Source organism: Vombatus ursinus, unplaced genomic scaffold (assembly GCF_900497805.2).
Source record: "Vombatus ursinus unplaced genomic scaffold, bare-nosed wombat genome assembly UNPS02014812.1, whole genome shotgun sequence".
Taxonomy (NCBI): domain Eukaryota; kingdom Metazoa; phylum Chordata; class Mammalia; order Diprotodontia; family Vombatidae; genus Vombatus; species Vombatus ursinus.
The window spans coordinates 62,856,427-62,871,870 of NW_020954590.1; the positions used below are offsets into that span (position 1 = coordinate 62,856,427).

Below are 15,444 nucleotides of genomic sequence, written 5' to 3' on the forward strand. Positions count from 1 at the left end.
AATCAGAGAACAAGCAATTGACCTAAAGGTCTTGTGATTAGATTAACAAGAGGCTAAAGGAGCCTTTCTAGAACTTTTACTTGGGGGGCTTGAGTTAAATCTCAGACTGCTGCCTCTTGAATAATTCAGGGTTCAGGATCACTGAAACCTGAAGGGCTCTGGAAACCCCTTTAGTGTAGTATAGAATATAGCTAGGTAGTAATTTTCTATAATTGAGGGATCTCTGTCTTGCTAGTCAAGCATATTACCAAGTGCCAGTTATGCCCCCTTTATGTTATTTTATTTTGGTCTGCACCTGTGGTTTTGCTGTTTGTAAGGGACTTCTGGTAAGGAAACCCTCTCCTTCCTCACCAATCCAAATCAGCCACAGCATTGAATTGCTTATCTTGAGAGTTGCCTGGGCACATGTCAAAGACTTGCCCAAGGCCACATAACAAGTATGCATTAGAGGCAGGGCTTGAAACCATGTCTTCCTGACTCTAAGGCTGGCTCTGTAGCTAAAAGGCCATATGGCCTCTCCCTCCTACTCATTTTACAGTGGTCATTTCCGTTTCACTGCTTCACTGACATGAGTTCCTTACCTCAGTTCTTGATTGGCTAGGGATTTCTGGGACAGCTTTTTACATATCCTTCCTTTCCTCCTCTTGGGGATGTGGTGAGAGGGAATGAGGTGGTGGTATGTAAGGGAGATGGGCATAGTACACTAGCAAAGATGGTGCAAAACAGTAAATGCCCTATCACTGAAGATCTTGAGGTAGATATTGAAGGCTCACTTTGGGGGATGTTGCAGCTAGAATTAATTATTTGGGCAGGGGTTGTTCTAGAAGATTCCTCATCTCCTTCCTTACTCTGTTTATAATTCTGTATCAAGGTTTTCGTTATTGTTTAGTCGTTTCAGTTGTCTGACTCTTCATGACCCCATTTGGTGTTCTCTTGGCAAAGAAACTGGAATGGTTTGCCATTTCCTTCTCTAGCTCATTTTGCAAATGAGGAAACTGAGGCAAACAGGGTTCAGTGACTTACTCAGAGTCACTCAGTTAAGTGTCTAAGGCCAGATTTGAACTTTGAGTCTTCCTGACATCAGGTCCTGCATTGCACCACCTCACTGTACCCTACAATAAGGTATCTACTTCTATATAGATAAACTTAGAGTGAGTGGTAGAGCAGTGGATAGAGCACTGAGGTTGGAGTTAGGAAGATTTGAGTTCAAATCTAACCTCAGATACTTATTAAGTGGGCCAGTATTTTAATCTCCATCTGCCTCAATTTTCTCACCTATAAAATGGGGACAAGAGTAGCTGCCTCCAAGGGCACATAGTAGAAGTTTAATAAATGCTTGTTCCCCTCTTCCTTGTGGCAATAGGCCAGGTAAATTGCCCAAATATCAAGACATTAAGGTGAGTTTCTGGGGAGCAAGATTTCAGGAAATAATCTTTCTAAGGATTGGTATCAATCTGTGCATTATCACTGGGTAGCTGGCAGTAAACCTGCCAAAATTTTTCCCCAGGAATTCATACGTTTCTAGGACTTTCAAGTTAGTAGGATCTTAGCTTCCTATATAGGCCCAAAATATAAACAGTCTCATGGAATGTTTAGCTAACTTTGGACATGATGGAACTACAAAAAGAGAACCAGGAATATTCTGGTTCAATCACTAGAGTTTGAAGATAATGCTGCAAGAGATAAATATCATGGTGCAGTGGAAAGGGTGATGGATTAGTGATCAGAGGACCTGGGTTCAAATTATGGCACTACCACTTACTAGCTGATAGTAAAGGAAAGCCACTTAACCCTTAGAAGCCTTAACTTTCTGATGTATAAAATCAATGAGCTGTCTGTAAAGTCCCTTCTAACTCTAAATCTATAACGCTATTGGGACACTCTTCTTCAAAAGATCTTTGATGTGACTTTCAAACAGAGGTAAGCACAAGGATAGAAAGGCCATTCATCTGACTCAGTGTGGTAGTTCAAAGACCTGAGTTCAAATCCAGTCTCAGGCACTTGATAGCTGTGTAACCCTGGGTAAGACATTTAACTTCTGTCTGCCTTAGTTTTCTTATCTGTAAAATGGGAATAATAATAGCACTTACCTTTCAGTGTTGTGGTGAGAATCAAATGAGCTATTTGTAAAGTGTTTTGCAAACCTTGAAGTGCTATTTAAATTCTAGCTATTATTTAGTATTAGTTCCTACATTCTTGTAAGTAGCACAGAAGTAAAGCTTAATTGCTAAATATGGCTTCTTTTTTATTTTTTATTTTTTTTATTTTTTGTTGTTGGGCAGTGAGGGTTAGCTGCAGCTAGTAAGTGTTGTGTGTCTGAGGCCGGATTTGAACTCGGGTCCTCCTGAATCCAGGGCTGGTGCTCTACCCACTGTGCCACCTAGCTGCCCCCTAAATATGGCTTCTTATTTAGCCCTGTAACCCTGGAAAGTATAGGCAACTTCATAGATTACTAGATATGTGCTCAAGCATTCTCTCAGGTCATGTGATCTGGCATGAATATTGGGAAGTAAAATGTTTGGATGAGAGAGTGGATGGAACCATGACATAGCACATTATTGACTTTTGAACTACCATTTAGTCATGGAGGCTATGAACTTTTCTTATTTATTAGTATATGACTTGGTAATTGTCTAACTTTTTAAAGCCAACAGTTCTCTTCTATTACAGATGAATCCATCGGGAGCTGGCAACTCCATTATGTACCATTGGCAGTCACCACCAAATTCAGGGTGGTATTTGAAGGAACTCGAGGTTTTGGCACATCATCTGGTGGTCTCTCCATTGATGACATCAATCTTTCAGAAACACGCTGTCCTCATCATGTGTGGAAGATAAGCAATTTTACACAACTCAGTAACTCAAATGGAGTCATCGTTAGCCCTCCATTTTACTCTCCTCTAGGCTATGCCTATGAGGTTCAGTTAGATGTAAGTGATCAGAATAATGTAGGGATATATTTCTCCCTGATCTCTGGAGCCAATGATGAACAATTACAGTGGCCATGTCCATGGCAACAAGTCACAATGACACTATTGGATCAAGATCCTGATATTCGTCGGAGCATGTCCAACCAGAGAAGTCTGACTACAGATCCATTCCAGACAATTGGTTTGTGACTTTTTCCCCTTTATTTCTGACACAACATATTGTTTACACTGGGAAACTAGGGAGAGAGGAGAAAATAAAGGAGGGAGGAAGGCTTGAAAATGGCACTAATTGCTGATCAGTTAATAGGGATCACCAGTTAGTTTGGTATAAGATTCCAGAGTCTTTGGATTAATGGAACTTGTGAGCAAGTATTGAAGTGATTGCAGCAAGGTGAGTGTCAATAATGATGGGCAGCAAAAGCTCTAACAGAGAAACTTGGAATAAGAAGGATGGCCACATGAGAAGTTTGGGTCAGGACAGGTTGGATGCAAAGGGTAACCACTCTACCCAATTAATTCTCAACCTCTGATTTAGGTCCCACTCCTGTTTCCTGGTTACTTCACTTTCCTGGCTTCCCTAGGTGTCATCCAACTACCCTGGTTACACCAGAGTTGGACATGATAGTAATATAATTCAATTCTTGAGTAGAAGAGACCTGATTAATAAATGGTTGTTGAATAAATGAATGAATTGGGTTAAGCAGGGGCAACAGGGGAAAGGATGGCATTAGGGGAGAGGAATATAATTTAGTCATTGAAAAGTTCTTAAGGATTGGTCCATGCTGTGACCATCGTGCCTCTTTTTCTAGTTCTTAAAAAGAATGGTATTTTGAGGATGATCTTCTGACTATTATTTTTAAATTATCTTTTTATTTTTTACCTATTTATTTTCAACATTCACTTAAAAATTTTGGGGGTCAAATTCTCTCCCTCCATCCCACCTCTCCTCCATCCATTGAGAGGGAAGGTGATATAATATCAGTTATACATGTGAAGTTACGATAAACATATTTTTGTATTTGCTATGTTGCCAAAAATCATGAAAAGTAAATAAATTGGAAAAAAGTATGCTTCAATCTATACTCACACTTCATCAGGAAGTGTATAGCATTTTTCATCATGAGTCCTTTGGAATTTTCTGGGATCCTTGTCTTGATCAGAGTAGCTAAGTCCATTACAGTTGGGTATTCTTACAATATTGTTGTTACCGTGTACAGTGTTCTCCTGGTATAGCTCACTTCACTGCATTAGTTCATAAAGGTATTCCCAGGTTTTTCTGAAACCACATCCTTAATATTTCTCATAGCACAATAGTATTCCATCACAATCATATACCACAATTTGTTTAGCCATTCTCCAAGTTGTTGGGCTTCCCCTTAGTTTCCAATTCTTTACCACCACAAAAATAACTGTTATAAATATTTTGATACAAATAGATCCTTTTCCCTCTTTAAAAAATATCTTTGGGATATAGACCTAGTGGTGGTATTGTTGGGTCAAAAGGTATGTACAGTTTTATGGCCTTTGGGCATAGTTCCAAATTGTTCTCAAGAGTGTTTGGACCAGGTCACAACTCTATCAACAATGCATTAGTGTGCCTATTTTTCCACATTCCCTCCAGCATTTATTATTTTCATTTTTTTGTCATTTTAGCCAATCCGATAGGGGTGAGGTGGTACCTCAGAGTTATTTTAATTTTCATTTCTCTAATCAATAGTGATTTAAAACATTTTTTCATATGACCCTTAATAGCTTTACATTATTCTTATGAAAATGGCCTGTTTTAATCCTTTGACAATTTATCAATTGGGGAATGGTTCTAATTTTTTTTATAATTTTGGATCAGTTCCCTATATATTTGAGAAATGAGGCCTTTATCAGAGAAACTTGATGTAAAAATTTTTCTCTCCATTTCTTGCTTTCCTTCTAATTTTGTCTGCATTGATTTTCTTTGTGCAAACCCTTTTTAAATTTCATGTAATCAACATTATCCATTTTACTTATAGTTATTCTTTCTATTTCCTGCTTAGTTATAAACTCTTCCCTTATCTATAGATCTTAAATGTAATTTTTTCCATGCTCCCCTAATTTACTTATATCATCCTTTATGTCATATACATATTTTGAATTTATTTTGGCATAGTGTAAGATGCTGGTCTCTGCCTAGTTTCTTCCAAACTGCTTTTGAATTTTCCCAGCAATTTTTGTGAAGCGGTGAGTTTTTATTCCCAAAGCTTGGATTTCTGGGTCCATCAAACATTGGATTTACTACTATATTTTGTATAGCTAATCTATTCCACTGATCCACCACTCTATTTCCTAGCCAAATCCAGATTGTTTTGATGATTATTACTTTGTTACATAGTTTGAAATTTGCTAGGCTGCCTTTTCTCACATTTTTTTCATTGATTCCCTTGATATTCTTGATCTTTTGTTCTTACAGATGAATTTTGTTATTATTTTTCTCTGGTTCTTAAAAATAATTCCTTGGGAGTTTGATTGGTATGGCACTGAATAAGCAAGTTAGTTTAGGCAGAATTGTCATTTTTTATTATATTGTCTCAACCTGCCCATGAGCAATTAATATTTCTTCAATTGTTTAGATCTGACTTCTTGTAATAACTTATAATTATGGTAATATATTTCCTGGGTTTGTCTTAGCAGGTAGACTCCCAGGTATTTTGTATTATTTGTAGTTATTTTAAATGGAATTTCTCTATTACTTCCTGCTAGACTTCGTTGGTTATATATAGAAATGCTGATGAATCACGTGGGTTTATTTTATATTTTACAACTTTGCTAAAGTTGTTAATTGTTTCAACTAGTTTTTCAGTTGTGTCTCTATGATTCTCTAAATATACCATTATTTCATCTGCAATGATAGTTTTGTTTTGTCATTTCCTATTTTTATTCATTTTTCTTGCCTTATTGGTATAACTAGCATTTTTTTAATACATTATTGAATAATAGTAGTGATAATGGACATCCTTGTTCTCCCCTACCCGCGATATTATTGGGAAGGCTTCAACTTTATTACCATTACAGATAATGGTTGCTCTTGGTTTTAGGATAGATATTACTCATTATTTTAGGAAAAGCTATTTACTGTTTTGTTACCTTGTGTTTTTAGTAGGAATAGGTGTTGCATTTTGTCAAAAACTTTTTATGCATCTATTGAGAGATCATTTTTGTTGTTTTTGTTATTGATGTGGTCAATTATACTTATAGTTTCCTAATATTGAACCGATCCTGCATTGGTGGTATAAATCCTACCTGGTCACAGTGTATGATCTTTATGACATATTGCTGTAACTCTTCTTGCTAGTTTTTTATTTAAAATATTTGCATTGATGTTTTATAGGGAATTTGATCTACAGTTTTCTTTTTCTCTTTTTTTTAATCCCTGGTTTAGGTAGTAAAATCATATTTGTGTCACGAAAAGGATTTGGCAGGACTTCTTTATCTTTTTAAAAAATAGTTTGTATTGCATTTGGATTAATTGTTTCTTAAATGTTTGGTAGAATTCACTTGTAAATCCACCTGGTCCTGGGAAGTTTTTCTTAGGGAGGTCATTTATGGCTTGTTCAATTTCTTTTTCTAAAAGAAGTATTCAATTTTCTCCTCTTTCAATCTTGACAATTTATCCATTTCATTTAGATTGTCATATTTATGTGTATGTAATTGGACAAAATAACTCCTAATAATTTCTTTAATTTTATCTTCACTGGGGTTGAATCTACCCTTTTCATTTTTGATAGTGGTTATTTGACTTTCTTCTTTCTTTTTAATTAAGTTAACAAATGATTTATCTATTTTATTCTTTCCCCTCATAAACCATCTAGTAGTTTTATTAGTTCAGTGGTTTTTTATTTTCAATTTTATTAATTTCTTTTTTGATTTTTAGAATGTATATTTTGATGTTTAATTGGGGATTTTTAATTCATTCTTTTTCTAGATTTTTTAGTTGTATGCTCAATCTCCTTTTTTTCTCTTATATTGTTGTATACACTTAGAGATATATAATTTTGTCATGTTGTCTCATTGGTTGTCATTCTCTTCAGTGAAATTATTGTTTCTATGATTTTTTCTTTGATCCACTGATTCTTCAGGATTAGTTTTATTTTCCAATTAATTTTTAATCTTTGCTTCCAAAGGCTCTTTTTTGAATATAATCTTTATTGCCTTGTGGTCTAAAAAGGGTGCATTTAATATATGTGTTTTTCTGTATTTGGTTATGAGGTTTTTATGCCCCAATACATAGTTTTTGTGAAGGTTCCATATACAACTGAGAAAAAGGTATATTGCTTTCTATTCCCGTTTAATTTTTCCCAGAGGTTTACAATTAACTTTTAAAAATTCTATTTATCTCCTTACCTTCTTTCTTATTTATTTTATGTTTAAATTTATTTAGCTCTCAGAGATGAAAGTTGAGGTCCCCCACCAGTAAAGTTTTACTGTCTATTCCTGTAACTCATTTAACTTTTCATTTAGTAATCTGGATGCTATACCATTTGGTGCACATGTGTTTAATATTGATATTTATTTGTTGTCTATGACATCTTTTAACAAGTCGCAGTTTCCCTGCTTATTTCTTTTAATTAGGTCTATTTTTGCTTTTGTTTTGTATGAGATAATGATCGATACTCCCACCTTTTTTACTTTAGCTATATAATAAATTCTGCTCTAGCCCCTTATTTTAGCTGGCTGTGTATTTTAACTGTTCTAAGTATTTCCTATAACCAACATATTGTTTAATTCTGGTTTCTAGTCCATTCTGCTATCTGCTGCCATTTCATGGATGAATTCATCACATTCACATTCACAGTCATGATAGTAACTATACATTTTTCTCCATCCTGTTTTCTTGTTTATCCTTCTCTCTTTTTACCTTGTCTCCTCCTCAGAAGTCTGTTTTGCTTCTGACTACCGCCTTCCTTAATCTACTCTCCTTTTTAATTCCACCTTTCTGTTATTCTCCTTTCCTCTTCCTTTTCTATTGGGTAAGATGGATTTCTGTACCCGAGTGTGTGTGTGTATGCATATGTGTGTGTGTGCATGTGTATACAAACACACACATATGTATCTGTATGGATATATATGTTTATATATGCATATATATTTTTCCCCTTCTTTGAACCAATTCAGATGAGAGTGAGGTTTAAGCATTGTCCATTCCCTTTCCATTATTTTCCCCTCTGTACCGGCTGCGCCGACCTTCTGCCGGCCGCGCCGTACCCTCCTCCTATAAGGAGCAGGCTGCCAGAGTCATACTCGCTCACAAGTCTTTGGTCCTCAACCGGATAAACACACAGAGACGAGACATTGGGAGGTGCCAACACGAGAGCTTTATTCAGAGGCCATCACAGCAAGCCATCACAGCAAGGCCAAGCAGCAAGGCCAGAGCAACAGAGCAGGAGCAAAGAGAGCGCATGATCTGACCACGCTCGTCCTTAAGTACCTACTTAGCCCCTCCTCCCCAGCCCGCTTACTCGCCAATGATTGTAGGGTCAGATACTGGAAGGGGCTGTCTGAGTTTAGCACACCAAGGGAGAGGGAGTGACGCAGGAGGCTAGGACCGGATACAGGAAGGAGGCGCCTGGGATTAGTGCATAGACAGAGTACGTGACCTAGGAAGTCAGGAAGGACACAGGAAGGAGGCGTCTGGGGTTGACGTTGCATATAGGGAGGGGACTAAGCAAAAGGAACTCAGTCCTCTGCCGTCCCACTCCCACGTGGCACCGCCCCTTGCCTCAGGAGCACAAGCTCTGGCTACTTCCTTGCACCCAGCTTATCTCACATAACACTGCCCACTGCCTCAGGGCTTCTCCGTCCCCAGCCCATCCCAGTTCACCACGACTCCGCCTACCACAGCCCCTGCCTCGGCTTCCAAATACCCAGATTCTACCCTAATCTTGCCACAGCACCCACCTGGTAGTTGCCAACATAGACAGTCCCTCACACCCCTCCACTATAAAAGATTTTCCTTGTGTACCTCTTTTATGTGAGATAATTTCCCCCATTTTTTCTCTCCCTTCCCACTTCTCTCAGTACATTCCTTTTTCTCACCCATCCATTTTTTGGAGATCATTTCAACACAACCAACTCATACTCATGCCGTCTGTCTATGTAGAGTCCTTCTAACTGTACTAATAATGGTAAAGTTCTTAGCAGTTACATGTATCATCTTCCCAAATAGGAATGCAAATGGTTTTACTTTATTGAATCCTTTATGAGTTCTCTTTTATGTTTACCTTTTTATGCTTCTCTTGAGTCTTGTACTTGAAAGTTGTTTTCTATTTTTCTTTGTTCTATTCATTAGGAATGCTTGAAAGTCCTCTATTTCATTAGATATCCTTCCCCCCACCACCCCTCAAAGGCAAAGAAGTTAGGATTACAAAGAAAACTTAGTATAATCACAAGGAAAACTGAGTATAAATAATAATAATACTAGATTACAGTAAGTTTTTGTTGTAATCCTAACTTCTTTGCCTATTAGGATATCACATTCCAAGCCCTCTGTTCCTTCAATGTGGGAGCTGCTAAATCTTATGTGAGCCTGACTATGGTTCCACGGTATTTTAATGATTTCTTTCTTGCTGCTTGAAGTATTTTCTTTTTGACCTGAGAGCTCTGGAATTTGACTATAGTATTCCTGGGAGTTTTTATTTTGGTGTCTCTTGCAAGAGGTGATCAATGAATTCTTTCAATTTCTATGTTACCCTCTAGAATATCAGGGCAGAGTTTTTCTGGATAATTTTTAAAAATAATGATATCTACACTCTTTCTTTGATCATGGCTTTCAGATAATCCAACAAATCTTAAATTGTCTTTCCTCAGTCTATTTTCAGGTCAACTGTTTTTCTAATGAGATATTTCATACTTTCTTCTGTTTTTCATTCTTTTGACTTTGCTTTATTGTTTCCTGATATCTCATAGAGTTATTAGCTTTCACTTCCCCAATTCTAATTTTTAAAGGATTATTTTTTCTTTTCTTTTCCCTTTTTTTGCTAGGCAATAGGGTTAGGTGACTTGCCCAGGGTCACACAGCTAGTAAGTGTTATGTATCTGAGGTCAGATTTGAACTCAGGTCCTCCTGAATCCAGGGCCAGTGCTTTATCCAGTGTGCCACCTAGCTGTCCCTAAAACATTATTTTTTCAAGTGACCTTTTGTACTTCTTTTTCCTTTGGCCAAGACTGCTTTTTAAAGAGTTATTTTCATCACTCAAGTTTTCTACCTCTTTTACCATTTGGCTAGTTTCTGGTTTTTTTTTTTAAGGTTTTATTTTCTTTAGCATTTTTTTTGTACCTCTTTTACCATGCTGTTAATTGTTTTTTCATAATTTTTTTGCATTTCTCATTTCTTTTCTCAATTTTTCTCTATCAATCTTAATTAATAATGAAAATTTTTTTTTTAGTTCTTCTAGGAATTCTTGTTGGACTTGTGTCCAATTCACCCCCCCATCCCCTTTGAGGCTTTGCTTATAGTTGTTTTGACAACTTTGACAAGAAGTTGTCTTCTTTTGAATTTGTATCTTGATCTTCCCTGTCACCATTTAGTTGCCTGATCTCCACCCTAATTTTATGCTTAGACTTTCATACCTTTGCTTGTTTTTACAACTTCACAAAAACCTGACCTTACTGGATGTGACGTATAAATATGAATTGCTTTTTCAGGTACTGATAATAAAATCTTTGTTTGGGACAAGCCCTCCAAAATAGGGGAGACAGCAACTTTCCCTAATGGAACATTATATAGCAGAGGTCCAAGGTATGGAACCAGTGTCTACATCACCCACCAAAGGATGCAAAGCAGAGATTTTGTCAAAGGAGATAATGTTTACATGCTTCTAACTATGGAAGGTATGTCAATACAAGGTGACTCTTTTGTAGAGAATGGTTTTCTTTATTTGCAATAGGTGACTTACTGAGTAGTTTCTATGTTCTATTTTCAGGTGTATGAAATGTGTTCTTAGGAGAAAAGGGCAGGGTGGGGAAGGGGAAGGCAAGAGACATTTCCAGACCCTCTTGAGATGTTTACAATGTGAATAAAATAATTTAGCTGTGGCATGATGAAAGTTTCTAGAGTAAGCAAGAACATGTCCAACTTAGATCTTGCAACTAGTCAACAGGGCTGTATATAGGAAAGATACATGGCCTGAGAGTAAATACTCCTGTGTTTTAGTCTCAACTCCACTATTAATTCTCCATGTGGCTTAGTAGTACACTTCTCTAGGACTCAGCCTTAATTTCCCCAACTATAATATGAGAAAATTGGACTAGATCAGGGGTGGGGAACTGTGTCCTGAAAACCACATGTGGTCCTCAAGTGCGGCCCTTTGACTGAATCCAAACTTCACAGAAGAAATATGTCTTCACATATATGTCTATTTTCTTTGCCTATATTTCTAGAAGTAAAAAAAAGTTATCAATTTAGCTCTTAAAATAGCTGAGCTCTGACAATTGATAAATGCAGATCCATGATTTCAGCCTGATGGGTGCACTCTCTCCGTTGATTTAAGTTGTAACCCTTACTTATCTTATTAGGTAATTTCATGAGCTTCTGTACCCAATAAAATCATCACTTGATACTTGGTCTTCTGATGTTGAGCTTCTCCAAGTTGAGCTAGGCTGGGCTTTGGGCAATAGGCCCACTGGCAAACTTTTTAGCTGGGTAAGACCAGTGGTGTGCTGGATAAATGTTTAACAACTGGCTTGTCAGAAAATAAATGTATGTAAAATGTGTTTTTAAGTTTAATTTGAATTATTACCATTTCTCTATTACTTTTTTTAAGCCTATACAATCAACAAATCAAGTCTTGATTCATAGCATTTTCTGGTTTCTGTAATGCAAATGCTCATAATTCAAATTTAACAATCACCTCGTATGAGCTGGTTTGAACTGTATCCAACACATCCCTGGGCCTGCCAGAGCTTGTACTCTATTGATGTTGCCTTTTACTTGCCTAGATCACCTCTGTACTGTGAAAAGGCATCAGAGTATATTTCCTGTTTCAATAGTTCTCATGTTTTGTTAATTAGAGTCATAATTTATTTCATGTTATGCATAACTTATGAGAAGCAATGTGACATACAGGATAGAGAACTGGCATGAGAGTCAGGATGACCTGGATTTAAGTCCTGCATCCCAAACATACTGGCCATGTGAACTTGGGTAAGGTCCTTAACCTCTCAGTGCTCCAGGGATCTTTTCAAGATAATAAATTAGAAAACAGTTGTAGATATGTATTGGTAGAGGAAGTTGGCTCACTGTGAGTTCTGCACACTAATGAAATTATAGGTCTATACCAAACCACCCACCATACCTTGGGTTCTCTCTGGGTCTCAGTTTCCTCATCTGTAAAATGAGGGGTATGGGACTATCTGTTATTTAAGGTCCTTGGCTCTAATATGTTCTAATCTTTGATCTTCCTGCCTTAAGAAGTGATAAAAAGAGGTCTTGTGATAGCAAAAGGCTCAGTTCCAACTATTGGGTATTTTGACTTTCGTATGTTTGATAGAAAAAAAACTAGATTATACCTCTTGGCACGCATCACTTAGCATTGTCCTATTCTTTTGGAGGGAGATAAATTTGCTATAAGCAATAAAATGACAGTTTCATCAATTCTGTCAAATCATGTATTAATTTCACTTTCATAACTTTATCTTTGCATCCCTAGTGCCTGGCACATAGTAGGTGCTTAAGAAACAGGTGCTTTCTGATTAATAAAAGCAGGTAAAATGTGTTAGCTCTGAGCACATGCAGATTTATCTCTGCCAATTTTCCCATTTTGAAATGTCCTGAAACACACAGCATAGCATGACTTTCTGCATTGGACTGTCCATCTTTTCTGCAATATCCTCATCAAGTGGTCATCTAGCCTCCTCTTGAAAACCTCCAGTGTTGGAGAACTCTGCTGCTAGTGCCTCATCTTTCAGATGACCTCCTATCGATCCTGTTTATATCTTCTATGTGTCTAGTTACTTACATGTTATCTATTCTTTCCACCAGAATGTATGCTCCTTGATGGTAAGGACATTTTTTATTTCCCTTTATTTATTTCCCTAGCACTTAGCACCTTGGCTGGCAAATATTAAACACTTAATAAATGCACATTGACTAATTGACTAGGTCTCAATTCCTCAATGCCCTAAGTGTTCTGCAATACCCATAATTCAAAAACTTTAGATTTCATGGTTCAAAAACCAACCTCTATTCATGAACCCTTTTCTCCTTTAGATATATCAAATCTCATTTCTACTGAGCCATCACCTAATCCTTCAAAGAATCCAGTCCCTCCAACAAATCCTCAAGCAAATCTCTGTGCAAACTTCGTCTGTCAGAATGACGGCATCTGTGTTATCCACAATGACAAAGCAGAATGCAGGTAAAAAGACAGCTTGTATCTCTAGGCATACTTTGATTTATATGACTTCTTTGTAAAGTGTCTCCAGTTGTAAAAAAGAGGTTTGGAAGTTAATGAAAGGTATGTTCCCATGCCTATATCCCTCGCAATGCTGACCATGTAATATTCATAGAATCTTAATATCATGGACTTACAGCTGGAAAGCACTTGAGGTATCATTGAATCCAACTCCCTGATTTTATATATGAGAAAACTAAGGTCCATAGAGGTCACAGGTAAAAGAGGCAGAGTCAGGATTTGAATCCAAATCTTTTGATTCTCAATACAATGTTTTCTATTGCAGGTGCCATTGCACTATAATTTACTTTGTGTCCTACAAGGGCTAGTAATGAGGAGAATGATATTGCTTATGAAATAATGAAAACCAGTCCACCAAGTTTTAATTTAAATGGGTTCTTACTTCTTGCTTTATGAAGAAATTTTATTCATTATTTAAATAAAATTGTCATTTTTACCGTATTATTTTGAAAAAATATTTTTTCTCATTGAAATAACTCATTTTTGGGGGGGTGTAAAAGGGTTATAGCAGCATAGTCCTAGGTATTTTTAAAAACCTTATCATCCTCAAATAAAATTAATACAAAATTGTAACTTAGTACAGTCCAGCAACTATTACTTCCTTTTACCTTTTCGGACATCTTTGCTAGATTTTCCTTTATATTTCACACAAATTATAAGTGTCCCTAACTGTGGCTGGCCCTCTTAACCCTGTAAAGCTTTATCCTGGGCCCTCTTTTCTTCTCCCTTTATACTGTCTCTATCAGTAATCTCATTAGGTCCTATGGGTTTAATTAAATCCCTATGCTAATGATACCAGATCTCTTTATCCAGTCCTGTCCTCTATCCTGACTTCTACTCTCACATCACCAATGTGAGATATCTCAAATTGGATGTTCCATAGAAATCTCCAACTCAACTTATTAAAAAAAGTTTTTTGTTTTTTTTTAAAAAAACTCTCTCCTCTTACCAACTTTCACATTACCATCAAGGACAACATCATTCTCACAGTCATCCAAGCTCTCAACCATGGAATCATTCTTTTTTTTAAAAATAATTTATTTAATTTTAGTTTTCAACATTCACTTCCATAAGATTTTGAGTTTTAAATTTTCTCCCCCTTCTTCTCCTCCTCCCTCCCCAAGATGGTGTGTAATCTGATATAGGCTTCCCTTATACTTTCATATTAAGCATATTTTCACTTTAGTTATGATGTATAGAAGAATTAGAACTAATGGGAAGAACCGTGAGAAAGAAGAAATAAAACAAAACAACAAAAGAAAAGAAGCAAATAGTATGCTTCCATCTGCATTCAGACTCCATGGTTCTTTTTCTGGATATGGATAGCATTTTCCATCATGAATCTTTTGGAGTTGTCTTAGATCTTTGCACTGCTGAGAAGAGCTAAGTCTATCAAGGTCAGTCATTGCACAATGTGGCTATTACTGTGCACAGTGTTCTGGTTCTGCTCATTTCACTCAGCATTAGTTCATATAAAAACCTTTCCAGGTTTTCTGAAGTCTACCTGCTCATCATTTCTTATAGCATAATAGTGTTCCATTACATTCATGTACCACAACTTGTTCATCCATTCTCCAATTGATGGGCATCCCCTCAATTTTCAATTCTTTGCCACCACAAAAAGAGCTACTATTAATATTTTTGTACATGTGGTCCTTTTCTCTTTTTTATGATCTCTTTGGGATACAGACCTAGAAGCTGGGTCAAAGGGTATGCACAATTTTAAAGCCCTTTGGGCATAGTTCCAAATTGCTCTCCAGAATGGATCAGTTCACAACTCCACCAACAATGCATAAGTGTTCCAATTTTTTCACATGTTCTCCAACATTTATCATTTTCATGGTATCATTCTTTTTTTTTAACCTTTTTTATTAATTTATTTTTACTTATCAACAATCACTTCATACACTTTTGAGTTTTAAATTTTTCTTCTGTTCCCTCGCCACCTCCACAAGATGGTGCACAATCTGATATAGGCTATACATATACATTCCTATTAAACACATTTTCAAATTAGTGATGTTGTAAAGAAGAATTAGAACCAATAGGAGGAACCACAAGAAACAGGAATC

At 36.6% G+C, this 15,444-nt stretch overlaps 1 protein-coding gene across 1 annotated transcript in view; it reads left to right on the forward strand.

Annotated features, from left to right (window-relative positions):
• LOC114054307 (meprin A subunit beta-like) overlaps positions 1-15,444 on the forward strand; it is a 49,579-nt gene that overhangs the window by 24,614 nt on the left and 9,521 nt on the right. The window contains exons 11-13 of the mRNA XM_027877524.1: positions 2,671-3,111; positions 10,605-10,790; positions 13,168-13,315. Of these exons, the coding sequence (XP_027733325.1) occupies positions 2,671-3,111; positions 10,605-10,790; positions 13,168-13,315 (775 nt within the window). The remainder of the gene's footprint in view (positions 1-2,670; positions 3,112-10,604; positions 10,791-13,167; positions 13,316-15,444) is intronic.